The 23,294-nt window shown below is 37.6% G+C and overlaps 1 protein-coding gene across 2 annotated transcripts in view; it reads left to right on the top strand.

The window, feature by feature from the left end:
* RGS6 (regulator of G protein signaling 6) overlaps nucleotides 1–23,294 on the top strand; it is a 204,130-nt gene that overhangs the window by 52,602 nt on the left and 128,234 nt on the right. For both annotated transcript variants that reach the window (XM_027844836.1, XM_027844837.1), the window contains exons 2-4: nucleotides 10,714–10,764; nucleotides 21,915–22,021; nucleotides 22,193–22,244. In XM_027844836.1, coding sequence (XP_027700637.1) covers nucleotides 10,714–10,764; nucleotides 21,915–22,021; nucleotides 22,193–22,244 — 210 coding nt within the window. The remainder of the gene's footprint in view (nucleotides 1–10,713; nucleotides 10,765–21,914; nucleotides 22,022–22,192; nucleotides 22,245–23,294) is intronic.

Genomic DNA, 23,294 nt, shown 5'->3' with positions numbered 1-23,294 from the left:
ACTAGTGTGATATTAAAACAAAAGAGATAAAAAATTATAAAAAAAGAAAAATTATCTAGTCCAATACTCTCATTTTACCGATGAGGAAACAGAAGCAAACAGGGTGAAAGGACTTCTCCAGGGTCACATGGCTAGTAAGTGTTTGAGATCAGATTTGAACTCAGGTCTTCCTGACTCCAGGTCTGGCACTCTATCCACTGTGCCACCTAGCTGCCCCTTCATGTTGGTAGAATGCTTAATTTTTTGTCACTTAGTTTTATTTTATTATATTTTAAATTTTTTTAATATTTCCATGTACATAGCAGAACACAAAGAGAGGATTCTTTTCTGTGCTTCTTTCTAAGTTTTGTTTTGTTCTCTGCTGTGCACTTTTTATTTTTATTCTACCTCCCTCCATACCCCACTCTAGAGAAGGCTACAATTTAACACAAATATATATATATATATATACACACACATACAAATACATATATATATACACGAATACATATATACACACATATAAACCTATCTACACACATATGTGAATGTACACACACACACACACATATATATATACATATATGTAAAACCATACTGTACATACTTCTCATTATGAATTCTTTCTCTGGAGACAGATAGCATCTTCCTTCATAAGTTTAAGTCTTTCCATTTTTTTTTTCTAAAATCAACCAGCTTATCATTTCTTACAGCACAGTAGTATCCCATCATAATCATACCACAACTTGTTTAGCCATTCCCCAACTGAATCATTTTAACCAATCTGATAGGTATAAGATGATATCTTAAAGTTGAATTAATTCTCATTTCTCTCATCAATAATGATTTAGAGCATTTTTGTATGACTATATATAGTTTTGATTTCTTCATTGAAAAACTACCTGTTCATATCCTTTGACCATTTATCAATTGGGAAATAACTCATGTTCTTAAAACTTTGACAAAGTTCTTTATATATTTGAGAAATGAGCCCTTTATCTAAGAGACTGTCTATGAAAAATTTTTCCTCAATTTTCTGCTTTCCTTCTATTCTTGGCTACATTGGTTTTCCTTACAAGAACTTTTAAATTTAATTATCCATTTTACACCTCACAATGCTAGCTCTTGTTCATTCGTAATTTTTCTCCTATCCATGAGTCTGATAGGTAATATGTTCCATATTCTAATTTTCTTGTGATATCTCCTTTTACATTGAAGTCAAGTATCCATTTTGACTTTATCTTGGTGCATGGTTTAAGACTGTGGTTTATGCCCAATCTCCACCAAACTGCTTTTCAACTTTATCAAAGATTTTTCAGTACAACACTTTAAAAGATTACAGGGTACTTTCATATGCTTGATCTAATTTGATCCCCATACCCACCCTCTACAGCAAATAAGACAGGTTTAAGTTAAGTAACTACTGCCTGGTGACAGAAGTAAAGAGCCATTAAGTTCCAGTTCTTTCTGTTCAACACACTTACTCTCACAAAGCTTTTATTCTAAAAGAGGAATGAGACACATCCACAATCACCATCTGTAATGAAACATGAATGCATATGGAAGGTATGAATTGTTTAACTAACTCAGAAGTAAAAGATCATTTACTACTGGGATCCTCAGTGCAGTTTTCATGGAGACTTAAAGGACAGGCTTCAACAAACAGAGATGATCCAAAGGAGATTGGAATGAGCAAAGGAATGAAAATGGGTGACTTCATGAAATGCAAATCACCTAGTTTGATTGGAGCATAGAGTAGATGGTGGGGTGTATATGATATATCAGCAGCTAAAGTGGCAAGGGGATGGGGCACTAGGCTTGGAATCAGGAAGATTCATCTTCCTGAGTTCAAATCTGGCCTTAGATACTCACTAGTTGTATGACTGTGGACAAGTCATTTAACCTTGCATGCCTCAGTTTCCTCATCTCTTAAATGAGCTGTCAAAAGAAATCATTCCAGTATCTTTGCCACGAAAACCCCTAATGGAGTCATGACTGAACAACAGCAAAAATACGAGATATAGGTCACAAAGGTAAAGTGGAAGTCCTCAAATGCCATCCCAAGGAGCTTGTCTTTTGATCAGTAGGCAATGAAAGAAGGAATTGAAGAGTTTTGACCAAGGAAGTGGATTTAGTGAAAGGAATACTGGATTTGGAATTCAACAGTATGGATCTGCAATCTCATATCTGCTACTTTCTAGCTCCATGACTTTGGACAAGTTATTCCCCTCTCTGGGCCCAGTTTCTTTATTTGTAAAATGAAGATGTCGAACTAGATCATATTTAAGGTCCTAACTCTAAAATTTGTAGATTGATCTGGCAATTAGGTGATAGCTGCATTTCATAGAGGAGAGATTAAAGGAATAGGGGTCACTTGGAAGAGAAGGGCCCCAGAGGCAGCCCTTATGAGGAAATAAACATACTAGTGGAAGTCCAACATTACTTTTTGCTATTAAGTCTTTTTGAAAGTCTGGTGTGATTGAGATATTTTGAATGGAAAACTCAGATTTACCTAGCTGTATACTCATCACTCTCTGCTGTGTCTTCTGCTAATCTACTTTAGATTCTGGTCACAGTTGGCCCTTCTTATCCCACAAATAGTTTGCAAGCCTTTAATCGAACGTTATGACCCAGCCAAGAATGTGTTATCTGTCCTATTACCCTAATAATGTTATTAGCATTATCAGATTGCTGGTCTGTGACTACACGTGGCACCCTTTTGCATCACAATGGAGAATTTCTCTCTTATTCTGCCCTGCTCAAGAAGGGGTCTGCCTCCAAATCATTTTAAACATAAAATGCTCCTGAGCCACATTTAAGAATCAGATTGTCACAAATGAGACAAACATGAGGTAACAAAAAAAAAAGAAATATGTCCCTTCTCTACTCTCTTCTGCCTCCCACTCTTCTTTTCCCCTTCTTTTTTTTCCTTTCTTCCTTTACTGAACTCTTAACAACCACTAAAATATTCATAATCCCTCATCTTCCTTTAATATTGAGTGCATAGTGCTGGATTTTTTCCTTTCCCCAAAGCATTTGGTGTACATTTATTTGTTGTTGTTTTAAGCTTTAGATGGGAATAAATGATATCATACCTTCTCCCATAGCACTTTGGCTATAATAAACTCAGTTTGGGATCCTCTTTTTCCAGTACTGAAGCTTAATCAATGAAACAATACTTCATCTTTCCTTTAATTAGCTGATTGTTTAATTAAATCCCACGTGCCTTAGGCCTCCTCCTGGACATTTTTGATTGACAAAACTCTCTCCTCCACCCCCTCGTCTGCTGCCATCTAGCATCCCTCGTGCGAATCATGTACTCAGCTGCTGACAATTAGGTATAAGACTTAGGATGCAGACACAGAAGGATTATGAGGTTATGAATCAATTGTGGGGGCTTTGGTGAGATAACAAACCAAGAAAGCCCACCTCAAATACCTTGTCACCACCCCTAAAAGCCTCCCACTTGATTTATGAGTTAGTAATAACCTCGTCTGGTCTCCTGCCCCCTATTATTTTTTGTAATGCGTTAGGAAGCTTTAAATTACGGAGAAGTGGGAGGGAGGGAAGGTGGATGGATGGTTGAAACTGGATGTGTGTGGGGGGGGAGCCTTGTGTCATTTTCGGAGGCTGATTGTCTTCCTGTTGTGTAAGCTGAATAGCACTGAGTGGCGCAGTTGGCACATGCTGATGGAAAAGATCAAGGTGATTAACTTGGCCCACAAATGGCTCCCTTGAGAGACTTTGCCAGCCCACTCTGCTTTGGGTACATTTGCAGTAATGATACTCGTCTCTGCATGTGAGAGCAAAATGACGTTAGGTGTTTCTGGCTTTAATCCTTCCGACCAGTTCAAAACCTTGTCATTTAGTGGGTCTTCTGTTTAGAAAGGAAGAAACACCACATGGATCAAGCTAAGTTAAATAGCTTTTCAATACTACAATCTGGCAATTGAATTAGAGAGCAGGGAAATTAGACTCAAGACACAGAAAAGTCTATTCCAAGCTCTGAGGGGAGGGAGTTTACAAATCTTCCCAAGGGACTTCAAGCTAGAGTGACTTTTCCTTTTGTTCTTTGTCATTCTCAGGGATGAGAAAAGAAAGAGGGCTTTAAATTGGTACATTTTTTTTTAAAAAAAATACTCCTTTCGTTCCACATGTAATGAAGAGTTTTAAAAGCAAACAACAACAGAATTGTTTACAAATCCACACTATTTCAGTCTAAAGCTTTCTTTTTCAAAATCTCAGTTAATTTCCAAGTAGAAAGAATTGATGAGAACAGTATCTTAAAAGGCTCAGGCTCCTGGCCAGCAGAAAAGGACCTGTGTAATTTGGTTCCGTGGATTCCATCCTCTTCTTTGAGATAAATGAAAGAAACGCATTTGGACACCCAAAGAACTATATCCCCTATATCCACATCCCCAGACTTCTTTTCCAGTAATATACCTGGAAATGCTACCTACCAGTCCACAGGCATCAAGAGACAGCTAGGTGATACAGTGGATAAAGCGCCTGGCATGGAGTCAGAAAGACCTGAGTTTAAATCTGGCTTCAGATACTTCCTAGCTGTGTGACCCTACTAGTCACTTAACCTCGTTTGCTTTAGTTTCCTCATGTATAAAATGAGCTAGAGAAGGAAATGGCAAACCATTCCAGTATCTTTCCCAAGAAAACCCCAAATGGGGTCATGAAGAGTTGGATACAATTGAACAAAAACAACAAAACCATAAGCATTGACCCTGAAGACAGATATATCCATAATGGACATAGCAGGCAGTTAATTAATACCACATTATATAGGTGGGACATATCTTCTGGGCCCAATTCCAGAATTCACGAGAAAGAATTTTATTCTACCCTTTTGCTTTGGTATGCTCTCCTTGACCTAAAAGTCAATTTTTAGAAGTATGTAACATTTGAGCAAAGTCCCTAGAGGGTTAAATCTTCAATGTGATTTAAAGAAACCCTTGGACACACCAGACTACTAATACGCTGCTCCTTAGAACAATCCTAGTATTCCATATTTTTCCCATACATGCTAAAAATTCTGGAGTAGTCTTTGATATATGGAGCACAAACAGCAGATAATGTCCTGAAAATAGAAGGTATTATTTTGAGATTTTTATAAGGACCAAAATAAATGTTTTTAAGGGGTGATGTACAGTATCCTGAAATTCAAAAAAAAATCTATCTTCTGCAATAAAAACCATATTAAAAAAACAGATAGGAACCTAAGAAAAATGGTAGCACAGCTTTATACATGTTAAATGGTTAAGAAATACACAAATGCTACAATAAATAATGGCAGTGTCTGTCCCAGATTGCACCCGGATTCCCACAATGTTTGACACTCATGTCCTCTGACTCCAGCATCACTTTTTTTCCATTGGGTTTGGGAGTGAGGTCCCCAGGAAAGGAATACCAAATCTTGATATTCCAAAATATAACCAAGTGGGGAAAAATACTTTTGGTAGTCTCCTTTGCATTTCCTTAGGGCTTTCTCTGCTAACCCTTCCTTCTGCTTTCCTTCTACCTCTAGATAGTTGAGCCTGCTGCTAGGCTGGGTAGCTCTACTCTGGGACAGGGATAGCTCCTTATAGGGCATCATTTCTAAACTAGATGATTCATTCTCAACTGTATTTTCTTCTCCTTACTGCTTCAGGCTCAGTTGAAGCCTTGAAGTCCTATAGTTTAGGATTAATAGGAGCTCATCCACTTCAGATCCTTTAGTTGGACTGTGAGGTTCATTGTTTTCACCATCCAGGCATCAAGTAGCAGAGCCAAAAGGCATAGGCTCTCTTTTTCTTGGTTCAGAACTGGGTCTATTCAGAGAGACTTCATGCTCACATATGGTGATGATCCTGCATATTTACTAACTTGTCATCTCTACAGACCAGAGCCATTTGCCCAACAATCACCAAATAGTTCTGTGGTTCATGTCACCCTCTTACTCAATAAACTCTAGTAGCTTCTTCTTGCCTCCAGGTGCAAATACAAAGTCCTCTGTTTGGCACTCAAAGCCCTCATAATCTAGCCCCTTCCTATGTTTCCAGATTTCTTACACCTTATCCCCCCCACACACATACTCTTTGATCCAGTGACACCAACCTCCTAGCTCACATCTCTCAGCTCCAGGCATTCCCTCTGGCTTTCCCTTATGCCTGGAATACTCTCCCTCTTCCACTTCAACTACTAACCTCCCTGGTTTCCCTTAAGTCCCAACTAAAATCTCACCTCATGGAAAAAAAGCCTTCTTCTACTCATCTTAATTCCAATGCCTTCCCTCTGTCAATTATTTCCAATTTATCCCGTATACATAGCTTGCTTTCTATGTATTTGTTTGCGTGTTGTCACTCCCATTAGATTGTAAGTGCTCTGATGGCAAGAACTGTCTTTAGCTTCTTTTTGTATCCTCAGTACTTAGCACAGTGCCTGGCACAGAGTAGATGTTTACTGAATTGAAAATTGAATTGGTTCAGTGTTTTCCAGGGTGTTTTTCTTTTTAACTCTAAGTTTCTTCTGTTGGTCTCCTGCAAATTAGCAGCTGAGAAACAAAGTACTGAGGCAGTATATGTCCTGGGGGCAAGTCCATTGTCTTTGCTGCTTTCCTAGCTTCATAAATTAGTTACTTAAAGCCTCACCTCGTACCCATCCATGCCCCTTATGACTAACAAACTTTCCAAAATCTGAAAGGGAGACACCCTTGCACAAGTATGATTCAGTGTTTAATGAACTATTAGAAAATGTTTTGATAGGCTAGCACCCAAAAGAACTTTGAAAAAGCCCTCTTGAATCTTCAGGATGAATGTGAATTTTTTGGCTTAGTTTTCTTGGAATCTTAAAAACAGTGTGATCCCAGGCAAGTTATTTAACCTCTGATCCTCAGTTTCCTCATCTGTAAAATGGTGATAAGAATACTCATAGTACCTACCCTATAAAGGCTGTTGGGAGGCTTGAATGACGTAATGAATATACAGTTCTTTGCAAACCCTCAAGCATGATCTAAATATTGGATATTACTCCAAAGGTGGTCATTCTGACCAAAGGAAGAAGCTAAGATTCATAAGAATGAATAGCATTACTAAAAGACCATAATAAATTTTAGAAACAACGTATTTACATCAAAGTATCATTTTAGGCTTTAATTTTTACTTACAACATCACTAATGTGAAAATATGTTTAATATGAATGTAAATGTATAGCCTGTATCAGATTGTACACCGTCTTGGGGAGAGTGGTGGGGAGGGAGGGGGAGAAAAACTTTAAACTCAAAAGCATATGGAAGTGATTATTGATAAATCAAAATAAATTAATATAAAAATAAAAAAGTATCATTTTAGGTCTCTCCAAGTAAATGGTAATATGTTTCTTCTTTTCTTTAGGATTCATTATAGCATTTACTATTTCTCTCTGCTTGTTTCAGGGAGAATGCATGACTCTCAGAAAAGGTTCATGTGGTCCTGGGGCCAGTGAATGGCCACCTCTGAATTAGTTCAATTAAATCTGAATGAACAGATATGAGAACCCCAAAGTAAGTTAGTGGCTAATCTCAATTCACCAGGGTACAAGCAAAGAGATAACCTTAAGGCCGTCTGGGCTTAAGTCATTGGAGTCTCTAGACGAGAGAGCTGTGCCTCCCTTGCAGAGTGTGGTAACATCAGGAAGGAGAAGCCAGATGTTAGGAGAAATAGGAAGAAGGGAAAAGTTTCCTGGATGAATATCCTAACAGCAGTTCTTTTTTGTGTAGCTTATGCAGAAGCCCTGGGACCATTTGAAAGGAGTTTGGAGGAAAGGCAACAAGTGTATAAGGAAGAGTGGGCATGATGTTGATTAAAAAGTAGGAGATAGTATTAAAACTTGAAGTTGGGTTCGGGGGGCCTAGGGGAGTGCTGATATGATAGCAGAGAAGGAATTTTCAATGTGAATGAATACTAATTAGTGACATGGATATTAATGATGACAGTAATTAACAGGGGAAAGGATGGTCTGTCATTGTCCCGGGGTGAGTAATCAATCTTGGCAGGTGATAAATAATGGTTCAGCAAGCTCAGCAGAAAGATAATCCTCTTGCCCTGGGGAAAGCTGGAGCCCTGTTGTAAACCTTCCAGTTCCTAGGCAACACGGAAGAAAGAACTATTTTTCTTTTTTTCTAAAATAAACAGGTTAGACTTCCCTTCTCTGGTCTCAGGATGAAAAATTTCACTTTATTTTAAGCCTTTTTCCCTTTGTTTCTCAACTGTTGAACTTGTATGGTTTGAGGAATGTCATAGAAACTCCACAGAGGAGAATAAATATGGAGACTTGGCTTCAGATGTTTAGTTTAGAAATACTGTCATGGAACACAGGTGAGGAAAGAATCTCCAAAGATGCATATTCAAAATTAGGCAGTGATTACACGTTGTCTTCCCCAATAAATGCTGAGTTCCTTGAGAACAGGAATTGTTTTTTGCCTTTCTTTGTAAGTCAAGATGTCACCCTGGTAATGTTATTGGACCTCTTCTAGAAGTAAGAATAAATAACAACAGAAACAAGAAGTATCCCCTGTGCTTAGCATGGGGCAACTAGATGGCTAGTGGATAGAATACCGTGCCTGAAGTCAGGAAGACTTATCTTCCTGAGTTCAAATGTGGCCTCAGACACTTACTAGCTCTGTGTCCCTGGGTATGTCACTTAACCCTGTTTGCCTCAGTTTCCTCATCTGAAAAAGGAGCTGGAGAAGGAAATGGGAAACCACTCCCATATCTTTGCCAAAAAACTCCAGATGGGGTCACAAGGAGTTGGACATGAATAAAATGACTAAATAATAATAAAATGCTTAGCATAATCCCTGACATAGAGTAGGTACTAACTAAATGCTTATTGACTTGACTAGACCTGCTTCTATCATATTTAACAAGTATTTATTAAGTCTACTGTATATTTAAAAGGAATGGCAAATTGTACATAATACATTTGCAGTTTCATGCGCAATCATCTTTTTTATTATATTATGTTATGTAAATGCTTGTTTTATTCCATAAATTAAAAATAAATCAAATAAATGTAAAAAAATCAATTCACTATTTAAAAAAAAGTGTCTACTATGTGTCAGGCTATAAAATGCAAAGGAAAAATAAAAGGAAAAAGACACTGCCCTCAGGGAACTTATATTCTAATGGGAGAAATAAGTACATAGGTAAGTAAAAAATGTTGCAGTTTTTTGATGGGAGAGCACTTGCAACTGGGGAAGTTGGGTAAGGCCCCTTTTAGGAAGTGGTTGGGCCTTGAAAGTTCCAGGAGGTGAAAATTCTTGGAGGTGAGAGTAAAGAAAGAGTATCCTGCATGTAAGTTGTACAGAAGATTGGAGATGGAAAGTCATGCCCCAGAGAATAGCGACTAGGCCAGTTTGACTGGCATATAGAGTCTTTGAGGGGAAGTAATGTGTAATGAGCCTGGAAAGATAGGTTGGAGCTAGACTGTGAAGGGGTGATGGAGAGTCAACCTCTGAACCTTCTTGAGCAAGAGACTAATGTAGTCAGACATGTGATTTAGGATGGATGGAGGGGATCTCTTGATTTTATTTAAGGATCAAAGGAAGATTAAGATGACTACCAAAAGGAGAGAAGGCTTCGACTGTTCCTTCCCTCTTGGAAAAGCACAAAACATACCTGTTACCCAAAATAGTAGGTCCACAGGTCCATACTAGAAGGAAAAATTAATTGCCTGGAAAAGTTACCTCTTGCAGATTAGATGCAGTCCAATCATTTCATTTCTATCTGCCAAACTAGTCCTTTTAAAAGGCCATCCTGTGTTTTCAGTGAGGGCTTCCAGGTGGACAAAGGAGAAGGGACCATAGCTCCAGGGGGAAATGAGACATTTTCCTAGGCATGATATACTTTTTAATACTTTTTTTTTCAGCAGTAGGAGAGAACAACTGTGGGCTGGTTTCTGGAATGTGCTTCATGACTTGGCATCATGAAACTTTGCCCAGTAAACCAGTCAATAGAATGTTGGATTTTGAATAAGACCAGGGTTCAAATCCTACCCTAGATCCTAATAAGTTGTGTGACCCTGGGAAAGTCACTTAAACATTCTGAACCTCATGTTTCCATCTGCAAAATGGGAATAATAATATCACCTACCTTACAAGGGGTGATTTTGTGTCTTGAGGCACAGCTGAGATAATGTATGTAAATCACATAAAGTACCATATGTGTCATCCCAAGTTTGGGTAGACCCAGGAGTCACATAGGTTTTATCTAAGGCAGAGGTTCTTAACTTTTCTTTGTCAGTCTGGTGGAGACAATGGATCCCTTCTTAGAATGATGTTTTCAAATGCTTAAAATAAAATATATAGAATTACAAAGGAAACTAAATATATTGAAATATATTACCAAAAATATATTTTTAAATGCTTGTTTTATTCCATAAGTTAAAAATAAAATTTTAAAAAATTAAAATTAATGGGCTCCAGATTAAGAACCCTTGATCTTGGGGGTATGCTGTAGGGGGTAGATGGTCACTGCACTGGGTACCAGAACTGGACAGTATCTGGAGAACAATTGGAATGGCTTAAAAGCATGCGAACAGAATAAAAACTTTTCCTCGGCCATGAAAAGCTCTAACTCTCCAACAGAGACTGCAGGACCTTGATCTGAGTCTCTCAGAGAATATTTCTTCACTATCAAGAACTCTAAAAACTTCCCAAATATTAAAATATCTTGAAGTCCTAAGATGGGAATGTTTTGTCGTTACAGGTACCGACATTGTGCAATGGTTTATGAAGAATCTCGCCATTGAGGATCCAGGTATTTGACCTCTGTGGAGCTGCCTATGTGGCCCCTGTATTGGTGGATTGATTTCCCATAACCAAGTTGTACAACTGGAGTTAAACCATTCTCCTCACAGCTAGGTTTATTAATAAGTGTCTTGATCACCAAAAATAACTCTATTGGAGAAAAATGTCTCTTTCCATCCCCCTCAACCAAATATCTGTCTTGAAAGTTAGATCACTTTATGGGGAGATGAGAGACTGTCCTATATGCTGATTTCCTTAGAGAGGGCATTAAGAATAAAAGATCCTAGTGAAGCAGGATGAATTCTCTATAACTGCAGTAATTAAAGATAAGCATTGTCATTGAACATTATTCCAGAGTCAGTCATTAAAACATGATTGCCTGATCCACAATTAAGCTGTTTAATTATTTGCTAAGATGCGTCACTTTGTTTTAGGGTTTTTTGCTTCCATAGGAAGTCAACAAATGAAATGAGAAGAGGTTTTCTCATTTCAGTTGTGCCTATTTGTTTTAAGTTATAAAATTTATTTTTTAAAATTTTTCCCTAATTACATGTTAAAACAATTTTTACATTTTTTTAAGGTTTTGAATTCCACATTCTATCCCTCCCTCCCTTTTAAATCAGCCTTTCCCCTCCTTCACCTAGCCCCCATGTCCCAAAAGACCCAGCCTCCCCAAAACTTTTTTAAACCAATCTAGCCTTTGCCTTTTTCTCAAAGTCCTATTCTGATGTCTTATCATGGTGTATAGTTGACTCTAAGTTCTCAGAAAGTTCTAAGAGGGGAGTCTTTCTGACCTCTTGGAGATGCAGTATTATAATCAGGTGGTTGGTTTTACTGTAAAAATGAATTTTGAGCACAGCTCCCTGGGGCCTTCCAAAGCCTACTCAATAACCTCAAGGGGAAGGGGCACACACAGTTCTTCTGTCTGGTCTGAAGAGCTCTGGAAGTAGAGGGAGACAGTCCATATCTCCTCTCCAAAGAAGCCCTTCCCCCTCCAATTGTCTGCTACCTGAGAACCCCAGACAAAAAACCAAGTTCATCCACCAGGGGGCAGTTCCCCATAACTCATGCTCAGTGCTTTACAAATTGTGGCAGAGCTTACCAAATTAGAAAGACCTTGAGTATGGTCTTTGTCTGTTTTCTGTGGACTAGCCTAGCTAAGGATGGAGAACTTCATCATCATTGGGTCAACTGCTGGGATGATGGATCTGACTCCACCTCCTCAGTCTGATTCCAGCTTACCTTTCCAGGCTTCCCTTCATGTTCCAGACAAGTTGGTTTACCTGTTGTTTTCTGTACGTGAAACTCCATCTCTGAACCTTTGCACAGACTGATTCCTCATGCCTGATATGCATTTTCATTTCACCAATTCCTCCTTTCCCCAGCATCCTTCAAAGTTCATTCCAATCACTTCCTCCTGTATGAAGCCCTTTTGATGCCCCCCTCCCACATTGATGTTACTCCCTCTAAACTACCATGTCTTTATTTTTCATATATTTTACACTTATTTATATTTTTACCTGTTTTTCCCCAAACAATCCCATCACCTGAACCCATCTTTATGTCTTTGCATAGGCTGTCCTCCATACCTGAAATGTGTTTTCTTTTTACCTCTACCTTTAGAAAGTTCTAGGTTCTTTCAATGCTCAACTCAAATGCCACTGTCTATAGGAGTCTTTAGTTGAGTTATGAACAATCCATTCATCCAATAAAAACTTATATTATGTTTATTTTGTATTTATTTATCTGAGTATATGTCTCTCCCATGTAGAATATAAGTTCCTGGAGAACAGTTTCTGTTTTTTCCTTCCTTCCTTCCATCCTTTCCTTCTCTTTCTTTCTTTATTTCTTTCTTTTTTCCTTTCTTTTTGTCTTTGTATTCCCAGTGCCTAGCAGGGTACCTTGCATATAGTAAACTTAAAAAAAAATTTTATTGTTATCTTTTGCTTTTACACATTTCCATTTTATTCCCTTTCCCAGAGAGCCATACTATAGAACAAAAATTTTTTGAAAGAAAAGGGAAAAAAAAGAGGAAGATGGAAAAAAATCAGTAAAACTTATCAGTACATCAAAAAAATTGACAATATATGCACCTATGCACCCCCCACATCTCTGCACAGAAATGGGAGGAGGTATCTCTTCTTGATCTTTGTAATTTTGCAATATACATTTTCAATTATTTTATGGTTATTTTTAATTCATATTGCTGTATTGTTTTCTTGGCTCCATCTTCTCATATCTCTTCTTCATCTTTGTAATTTTGCAATATTCATTTTCAGTTATTTTAGGGTTGTTCTTTTCATTTATATTGTTGTATTGTTTTTTTTGGCTCTGCTTACTTCATTCTGTATCAGTTTACCTACATCTTTCCATGTTTCTCTGTATTCATCACATTCATACATTGCCTATAGCTCAGTAATATTCCATTACATTCATATGCCATAATTTGGTTAGCCATTCTACAAATGATGGGCATCTTCTTTATTTTGTGTTCATTGCTACCATGCAAATGCTGCTATAAGTTTTTATATGGGAAGTTTCTTTTTATCAATGACCTCCTTAGGGTATATGCCTAGTAGTGGAATTTCTTGGGCAGAAAGCATGAGCATTTTGTCTATATAATAAGCTCTTAATGAATGCTTGTCAATTGATTTATGAAAAAAATAGCCCTCAGTTCTGTTTGGCCCCATTCCATTCCTGTTGTAGCAATGGCAAAGCAGTAAAAATTGGGTAGAAGATACCGATAATTATAAATCTAGAACTGGAAAAGCCCTCAGAGACCATCTAGTCCAGTCAGGTACAGTCAAGCTATGCCCAAGGTTACCTAACTAGCAAGTGTCAGAAGAAGATTCGGAAGCCAGGTCCTCTCACTCCAGAGTCAAGGACTTTGTTCCATTGTATCTTGCCCCATCTCTTGTTTTTAGATTCTCTGTAAGTGATAGTTTAACTGTTGGGATTCTAAATGTGAGATCCCTGTCCACCAACCTACAGGTAAGTATACTACAGGAGAAATTGATTTATACCAATATTGACATATTCACTCAAATTAAATAAAAGGAAGCCAAAGCTAAATGAAAGAATGGTTCACATCTCTTGGAAAAGAAGATAAAGGAGTTGGTTTATTATGGCAACAAGGAAAGCAATAATAATCATTATTTTGTGGAATTTTTGACTTTTTAGAGCTCTAAATTTATGACCCTACAGTCCTATGATGTCATACTGCAGTACTGACAATAAATATTTGTAAAAAAAAATACCAATAGCAGTTAATATGCCAACATTTGTTGCAGATATAGAAGAAGTGAAGAAATTCTAGGGGCAGCTAGGTGGTGGAGTAGATAGAATGCTGGGACTGGAGTCAGAAAGACTTATCTTCCTGGGTTCAAATTCAGCCTTAGACACTTACTTAGCTGTATGACCCTGGGCAAATCACTTAACCCTGTTTGCCTCAGTTCCCTCATTTGTGAAATAAGCTGAAGAAGGAAATAGCACACCATTCTAGTATTTTTGCCAAGAAAACCCCAAATGGGGTCACAAAGAATCAGAAACGAATGAAACAACTAAACAACAAAAGAAATTTTATGGAGAACTTAATAAACCCCTCCAAAATAATTCAATTTAATTTTAATATTTGGTTACTTCAATATAAAAGTGGACCTAATGGAGGGCAGAGAAAAATGTTGGAAAACATGGTTCGGGAGTGAAAAATTAGATAGTAAGGACATGCCAAATACACAGAAGCCTCTTACATATGTATCATGAATAATTTCTTTGGGAATACAGTTGGGAGGTACTAAATGTAGCAAGCACTAAAAAAAATGATACACAAAATGAAATTGTTGTTATACTAATAGATAAGAAATGACTATTTGACATTCTGGATAAGTCAAATGTATAGAATCAGAGCATCAACAGTTAAAACAGAGATTTAAATCAATGCCAAATGAAAAAAGAATAAAAATAAAATGATATGGCTTGCAATTGAGTTAATAGCAATCTGCCCTGTTTAAGTGGCTGAAAATTGGGAAGTAGATAAGGAAACAGTCATTGACACAGGCTATCTCTACTTCCAAGGCAGTTTAAGTAATACAAGTCAGTTGCTACATTGAGGAAATAAAAAATAATTAGAAACTTCTTTAGCTAGCAAACATGATCTCCTTGGTAAGAAGAGAGTTATGGCAACCAAGAGCAACACTAGCTTGTATGAGAAACTCATTTTTAAAATATTTCAGAAGTGGATATTGGAAGATTATGAGCAGTGTTATCTCATTTTTAAAAAAGCAAAGAATAATGAATAGAAAATCAAGTTTGACAAGACACCCAACTTAAGCCAGATCATCCTGAGAACATTTAAAGATAAAATTGGGAATCTAACAAACAGACAAAAATGGAAAAGATCTGTCAAGGTTGCTACAGCAAACTGTTTTTCAAAAAACTGTTTTTCTTTATCCATGACAGTGGAATCACCACATTTTAGACTCTAACATAACAGTCCCCAGTGCACTATATAAAGATATAGAAATGTCACTAAATAAAATTAGGATAGTTCATACAGATCAAGCAGAAATGATTCATGCTGAAAGGAACACAATTTAAATGATGTTGAAAGATCATTTCACAAACTGAGAGGACAATATAAAAGACATAAAAAATCTTGGGCATTATAAGATATCCCAAATGTCAGTGCAGTTTTTAAACTTAAAGCTTTTAAAACATTATTAAATTTTAAAACTACACCAAGATGTTTAGGACATCCTGTATTACTAAAAAAAAAGTGATCAAGAAAAGAATAACCTCTGACTTTTTCATCTCTAAAAAACATGTATGACTATAGTCTACAGTCTGCACAGTTATTGAAAGTATCCTTGAAGAAGGTATGCAAAAAGAATAGACAAAATTTAACAAATAATATTCTAGAGTAAACAATGTCTTTTTATGCTCATTTCCTTTTTTCTGCTTTTTGTTTTTTTAACTAAAAAAAAGCAGTTAATTAAGTTCAACCTTAAACTCTCTCCTCCAATAAGGTATCTTCCCCAAATATTAAAATAATATGAAATTATTTGAAAGATACAACAGAGATAATTTTATTCAACAGTTATCTGATTAGAAATACCAAGCAAGATAGAAAACAAGGAGATGAATGCTTACCATGGGTGTTTATTACTCCCATTGAAGTTGTTCAGCATAGATTCCTAATAGAAGAGGAATTATCTGAAATTGGTGAGCTTCTCCTAATGCTCATATTTGTGAATGAAATTGTACTAGTCATTTCAAGGCCTGGAATATTGCAACACCTTTTAAATTAGATTTACAATCACTAAAAAGAGTTTGGCCTTTTATTGGAATAGTTATTTACACCAAATGTAAAAAACCAAGTGAATGAAAAAAGCTGATTGTCTATAACATGATATATACAGTTTGATTGATGGACAATGTCTTTTACCTCATCAGCATATCTGAGACAGACATTCCAGACTGACAGCGATCTAGGTTCATATCTGAATTAAGAAAAAGAGTTTTCTAGATTGCATTTGGGAAATTGTGCAGTGCTTTTAATGACCTCAAGTTTATCCCTGAGACAGAGGCCAATTTTTTGAATTACCATTTATTTGGTGATGCCATAGGACTGCAAAGCATGGAATATCACAGTTGCTAAAGAATTAAAATCATAGGCCACCCTAAAGGCAATGGAGGGAGACTTAGTGGGTTGTGAGTAAGGCATAACATCTTACTAATGAAGAATTGCACAGGAGAAATAGTGTGAAAAAGATTCTAAAATACATATGTGACTGGCTAAGAAGGTAGGCTGTTCATGTATCAGGAGTAAGCCTTAACCAGCAGAAAGCCTGTGTTACTTCATTGGCCTCTACATAGGGTCAAGATCTCCAGAGGAAGGCCCCTAGCATATTCAGTATGTCCCCTGTATAGAATATACGGGAAGATGACATAGTCAAGAGTCTTACAGGTTGAGAAGGCATGGAAGAGTTTTTATCTGCACCACTGGAAACAGTGCCCCATTGATGAGATCTCAGATCCATGAGAACATCAGAATAGTGCACTTCTAAAATATGTTTCATATCTCCTTGCCTTCTTAAACAGTGTATTGAGTATGATGTAGCGATTTATTTTTGCCTTAGGGTCATTATGATGCACACCAAACACTACTGTACCATAGTACGATAATATCCTTAGAGTGTGAAGGGCTGTTTGCCCCTGAATTAAATGGTCCCTGAGTGCTGTTTTTTTTAATTTCAGATTTTTACACCTCCTCCCTAGATGTCCAATTTTATGGTATACCTTTGTACAGTTATCATTATGACTGCCTCTAAAAGTGTTCCTTATTCTAATCTAATGCTTCCAATGTGCTATGGACTAGAAAACCTGATGCTTCAGTACTACCGATAAATAGACAACACCACGTTTTAAAATTGTGTACAAAATAACTTATATTGCCAATATAAGTCAGGCCTCTCCTCTGATGAGAACCCTACTTGTTACAAAGCCCATTCACTAAAATGTAAAGTATATATTATTGTTTTCTCTCTGACCTTTATTATTAACATTTTGCTCTTTGCCCCCACGCAGTATGTCATACTTATGTATTTGTTTATTTTCTTACTTTGGGGTTTCCCAGCTGTATTCGAGGTGGTTGAGGCTTCAAGAAGTCAGAATGGCTAATAAATGAATCATAATTATAAGTAAAATAAGCCTTCTTTATAGCTCTTTTATAGCACACTAGAGAATTCCATCCAGTTGTCCCATTTCTGCCTCTTGGGATGCTAAGATTGTGCCACTGAAGCTCTCATAAGGTTTACCTTTGTACGAGGGGAGAAGGAAGTCTACAGCTGTAAGGGTCCCTAAGCAGTGATAGCTGGGTGATACATTGGATAGATTCCTGACCACAAGTCAGGAAAACCTGAGTTCAAATCAGGCCTTGACATTTATGGTGTGTCTGTGGCTGAGTCATTTAACCACTGCCTGCCTCAGCTTCTTCCACTGTGAAATGTAGATAATACTAACCCCTACATCCCAGAATTATTATAAGAATTAAATGAAATAATATTTATAAAGTGTTTCGCACAGTGCCTGGCACTTAATAAATACTTCCTTCCTTCCTTCTCTCCATTGGATGCAGATCTCAACCTACTATACCCTGTTGCCTCTCCTGATTCTCCCTGCCAGTATTCTGCCAGTGTTCTGAACACAGTAATTTCTTCCACTCAGCAAGGCAGTGGTCTAAGCTGAGAACAATATTACATCCTAAGAAGACACAGAATTGGATTGCATATGGGTTCTTAGAGTTGACTACTTAAAAAAAAAACACTTTAGTTTTATGAGCTTTCTTTTTTAATCCATTCAAAGGACAATTTTAAATTCTCAACCCATAGCGTGATAAATAAGCAAACTTCTTGATAGTTTTGGCCACAATAAAAGAAGGCTCCTCCTCATTATGAAGGAAATTAAGGAGACAGTGGGTGGTAAAAGCATTCTGTCGTTAATATTTGGTAACAGCTTTTTCAAAAGAGATTAAACCAGTGACTTGGGTGGCTGAAGTTTTAAAAAAACAAATATCAATATTAAGTAGTAAAGAGGGTTCAGAAAAACTTCATTGACACAGACTCTACCAGTTCAGAATTTGTGATCAAATTCACATACTCCATATGTGGTTCTTACTGGAGAAAAAGGTTGATTATACATATATATGCTATATATGCTATATGTATATATATATATGTGTGTGTGTGTGTGTATACATATATACATATTTATGTGTGTGTACATACACATAAATGTACATAAATAAATATAAATGTATAAATATATAACAAATGTAATAGAATATAAATATTAACAATAAATTAAATTAATAAATGATATAAATATGATACAGAAATTTAAATAAATAAATATATAATATATATCACAAATATGTGTATATATGTATAATGTGTATGTCTATATGTATAAATACCTTATTATATAGGGGAGAAAACTTCCAACTGAGAGCTCAAAAGATCTGGGTTAGAGTTTTGGTGCTCACTGACTCACTATGTGAATTTAACACAGTCCCTTCAACTCTTCAGTTTCCTCACCTGTAAAATCAAGGGGTTGCATTAGGTAATGTCTTAATCTCCACAATGCCTTCTAGCTCATCCTTTAATCACTGAGCTATGATTCTGTCATCCTAAGTTGAAACAAGTAGCTTTTTCAAACTGACATGTCAAGAAATTAAGGGTTCCTTAAACATGTTTTTCATTTCTAGGCTTAGCATTTAATTTTTGAATGTTAAGAGACTGTTATGCTACATTAATATAAAATGTAGACTTATTGAGAATTAATTTTTTATTAGTTTTCTTCATTTTACCTTTCAATGCCCATTTGTATCTGACTTCATACATAACAAAAATTGCTTATGAATTGCTTAACAATTGTTACTCTGGATCATCATGACAGCTCTGGGAGGTAGGTAGGGCAATTACTATTATCCCCTCTTTGCACACAAGAAAACTGAAACTAAATGAAGTTAAGTCTAATTATGAGGAATCAATGGCAGACCCAGAAGGCTGAGGCATTGTACTCATTCTCTTTCCAATAAGGGGCCTATCTACTTTGGACTCAGCCATATGGCTAAGGCTAGGTTCAATCCTAGGAAGTCTAGTCTCTAATGAAAGGGCTCTTGTTTCTTACAATCTCTGGCTCATTAAGCCCCCACCCTGTTACCTTAGAGGCAGGTTATTTAAAGACTAGGTTTTAGCTCCTGTCTAGAGCCTCCTCAAAAGAGGAGAGTTTAAAAAAAAAAAAAAAGATGCTCAATTAGTTATGGAACAGGTATTTATTTCCTACACACAAAAGACTCACAACACACACTGGCAGAACAACTTAGAACAGGATTCAGTAATAACTTAAAATTACCATTATATTCTCTTGCTGGCAGATACTTAAACCTCATTAGGGATACAGAGTAGTTTGCAAGACTACTGATTAGGTATTTTGCATTTCACCTGAGCTCTGCACTGTCCAAACAACAACCAGCTCACATATGATGAAATATACCAGGCTTGGCCCAATCCTCTTACAGGTGACCTCCTCCAAGAGTACTAGTGTGGTTGCTAGAGATTCCACTTTTTTCTGCTAGTTGACCCAATGCAACCCGGTATCTCTGTACCTCTCAAACTCATGAGGTTATCTCCAAAACTGTACATGTCCACCTCAAGAATAATGTTCAATCACCTATTCAGGAAAGGAAACAAAAGGAGGGAAGGCAACCAGGGCCCTAGGTGTGCTAAGTCTTTGTTTCCACTCTAGGAGTGCCAGTGGTATAAGGAGAAAGAGCATAGCACATATCCACAACCTCCTCATAGGGAGTCTAGAGGCAGAGAGCGCCACATGCTACGTAAAAAAATCAGATCAAAGCAACTGAAGCAGAAACTGTCTGTCCTTTTAAAAGTTCCATTGAGTCATCAGCAACTCTTGTCCAGTAGCTAATGAGGGGATTGCTTCCTTATTTCAAAGCACCCTTGTTCTTCAGTGCTGAGTCACCACAAGACCAGTAGTAGCCAGGGAATCCACCATTTCTAACATGTCCTAATACTGAGTTACCAGCCACTTTATTTGGCTTCAGGACTCAGGTAAAAGCAAAAATGGGTTTGGGGATGAGAAATTGAGCCTCAGGAAGCTGCTACAAATGAGAGCTTTATAATTATATGGTGCAGCAAGCAGGTTAAAAGACACACAAATTATGTGGCAATATAGTCAGACAGAGGTTTGTTGCCATGGATATAATAAATTTACTTAGTGGGAGGGAAAGGAAGCCATGTAGGGGGAAAGTACATGCATAAAGTTGGGGTTCAGGTGGGAAAGTTTTATACCCTAAAAAATGGGTGTGGTGGAGAATAAGGAATTGGTGCTAGATATGGGAGGAGGATATCACTAATCAGACACAGATATAGTAGAAAAATTCTCAGGACCACTTATTATACCAAACTTGGGTGAGACTTGGATAGGGGGAGTTTCTTTACCTCAACCAGAAATTGGGAGACATTTTGAGTTGGCTATCTGAGGCAGCAGAAGAGGAATAGCTCACAGGCCAGGAGTTTCAGCAAATCAGAAGCTGTGAGCATTAAGTGCTTGTCACAGGATTAACATAGGTCAGAACAGTGGAAAAGTATAACTTTGTCTTTGCTTAGCTGCTTTATGAGCATTAGGTCCACTTATTATAGAATTTCAATCTGGAGTCACTTAGGCTAACTATAACATCATACAATGTAAAAATTACAGTGATTGGTCATACCATGCTTTTGGAGTCCCCAGAAGTTCCAGGAGAGCTCTGGGTGCACACATTCTGAGATGGTCCCCATAATTCAGCCTTTTCTACAGAAGTGATTGGCCTAAGGAAGCTCTACAGAAGATACTGAAACCCGGGTCTTCTGGTTCACAATCCAGCAGTCTTTTGACTGGGTACTTTCTATTTTAAAGTAGCAAAACTGAATGTCTGAAAGTATCCCATTAGTTATAACTTTGAACTATCACAATAGTCTCTCTATACTTTCCTTCCTCCAAGCTCTGAAGTAGGAATTTCTATTTTATATCCATAGGGTAGAGGTGGTTTCAATTTCATTTCTACTGCTGTTTTGGGAGAGCCATAGGAGGGTGTGCAGCGTAAGACACAAATGAACCTTGGTGTCACTGTCAAAGCTGGTACCCTCACCCTTCCTGATGGGAGCCAGCCAGAAGCTTTTGTGCCCTCTTCTTGAATTAGTCTGAGACCTTATTATGTAAATGTTGATCCCCAGCTTCATAATAACTATAGGAGAAGTTTGGAGTGCTAAAAAGGGGAGTCTGGAAAGGAATTTGGAGATACCAATTAGGATGCAAGAGGGTGGTAAGGGTACTGAGGGGAGCAGCAGATCTGTATTCCTGGGAAACCAAACCTTAGAGACCAGAAAGGCAACAGCAAATTTGAAGCTTTTCTTTGCCATCAAGACCCCTCTCCCTAATACTTTTCCTCTTCATATAACCTCTATTCCTTTTGAAGCTATAAACGTAGGTATCGAGTTATTACAGCACCCTCCATGCTTACCTTACACAGTTTAGATTTTAATGACAGGCGCTGAGTCTAATACCTTTCTCATTATTTCTCTCTTGTCCCCTGACCTACAGGTGAAGCAATACACTTGGGAAGTCTTGTAGCTGCCCAGGGTTACATCTTCCCCATATCGGACCATGTCCTTACCCTGAAGGATGATGGCACTTTTTATCGATTCCAAGTAAGTCAGCTGTCTTTCTTTCCCCCAAGCACCTTTTGTGTCAATTTCCCCCTCATCTGATCAGAATGGAACGACTTTGGAAAGGGGAAGATAGAACACAGTTCAGGGCCCTGGGGGAAATGGGAATGATACCAGGGGGCTCCTGTTTCCTGACCCTCTGTTGTTTTGCAGGCTCCATACTTCTGGCCCTCCAACTGCTGGGAACCTGAAAACACTGACTATGGTGAGAACTGAAGCAACCTCCAGCCCTTACAGGTTACTGCTGGGAGCTTGCAAAACAAATGCTTAGTGTCTGAGCAACTGTAGAGTAATTTGTCTGTGTCCTAGGGGGGTTTCCTATGTTTGGCTTTTTTTCATTTAGTTGACATTTAATAAGCCCTCGACTCTTGGGAACTCTTCATAATTGAGGGAGGTGCACAGCACACAGAAAACAAGGAAATCCCATGAGAGGAACAAGAGAGAAGTTCTTATAAGGGATATTTGATACATGGGATCCCAGAGACTTCTGAGCCTTCAGATGCCGTGTGGCCGATGAACGCAGATCCAAGATGATAATGACCAACTTCCACATCCAACTTCACAGCTTATTAAAAAGCATGACAAGAATCCTTGGAGGTGCTTAGGGAGGGATAGGAGTAGAATTCACCCTGACTCAGGGGAATAAGTTATTAGATTTGGCACAATTAGATCATATTTGGGCAAGGAGATCCTTCAAGGCTCATCTGATTTCATATCCTTAATGGAAGAGGATGGATATACACTAGCTTAGGCAGCAGTGACAGCTGACACTTCATTACCATTACCTTTAATAATAAGGTACTTTGGAGAAATATGAGATCATCAGTCTGGGTACTCCTTCTACCAATGCAGATAATGAACCCACTCCACAAGGGGTTCTCAACCTGAGGCCCATGGACCCCTAAGAAATCTGTGGAAAAATTTCAGAGGTCCCATGAATCTTTTTTAAAAAAATATTTTGACAATTATATTTTAATATGATCAATTTCCTTTGTAATCCTATGTATTTTATTGTATGCATTTTAAAACATCCTGAAAAAGAGTCCATAGACTTCCACTTATTATAGCACCCCCATACTTACCTTACACAGTTTAAACTGTCAAAGGGATCCATGGCACAAAAAGGAGGGAGGGGGGACAACAAGGGAAAGGACTAAATATTTATTAAGCATGTAGCTATGTTCCAGGCATTGTGCTAAGTGCTTTATAAATATTACCCCCATTTAATCCTCACAATAACCCTGTGAGATAGATG

The sequence above is a fragment of the Vombatus ursinus genome, unplaced genomic scaffold (genome assembly GCF_900497805.2).
Source record: "Vombatus ursinus unplaced genomic scaffold, bare-nosed wombat genome assembly UNPS02014945.1, whole genome shotgun sequence".
Taxonomy (NCBI): domain Eukaryota; kingdom Metazoa; phylum Chordata; class Mammalia; order Diprotodontia; family Vombatidae; genus Vombatus; species Vombatus ursinus.
The sequence above is the reverse complement of the archived record's forward strand: the minus strand, read 5'-3'. Positions and strand labels throughout refer to the sequence as shown.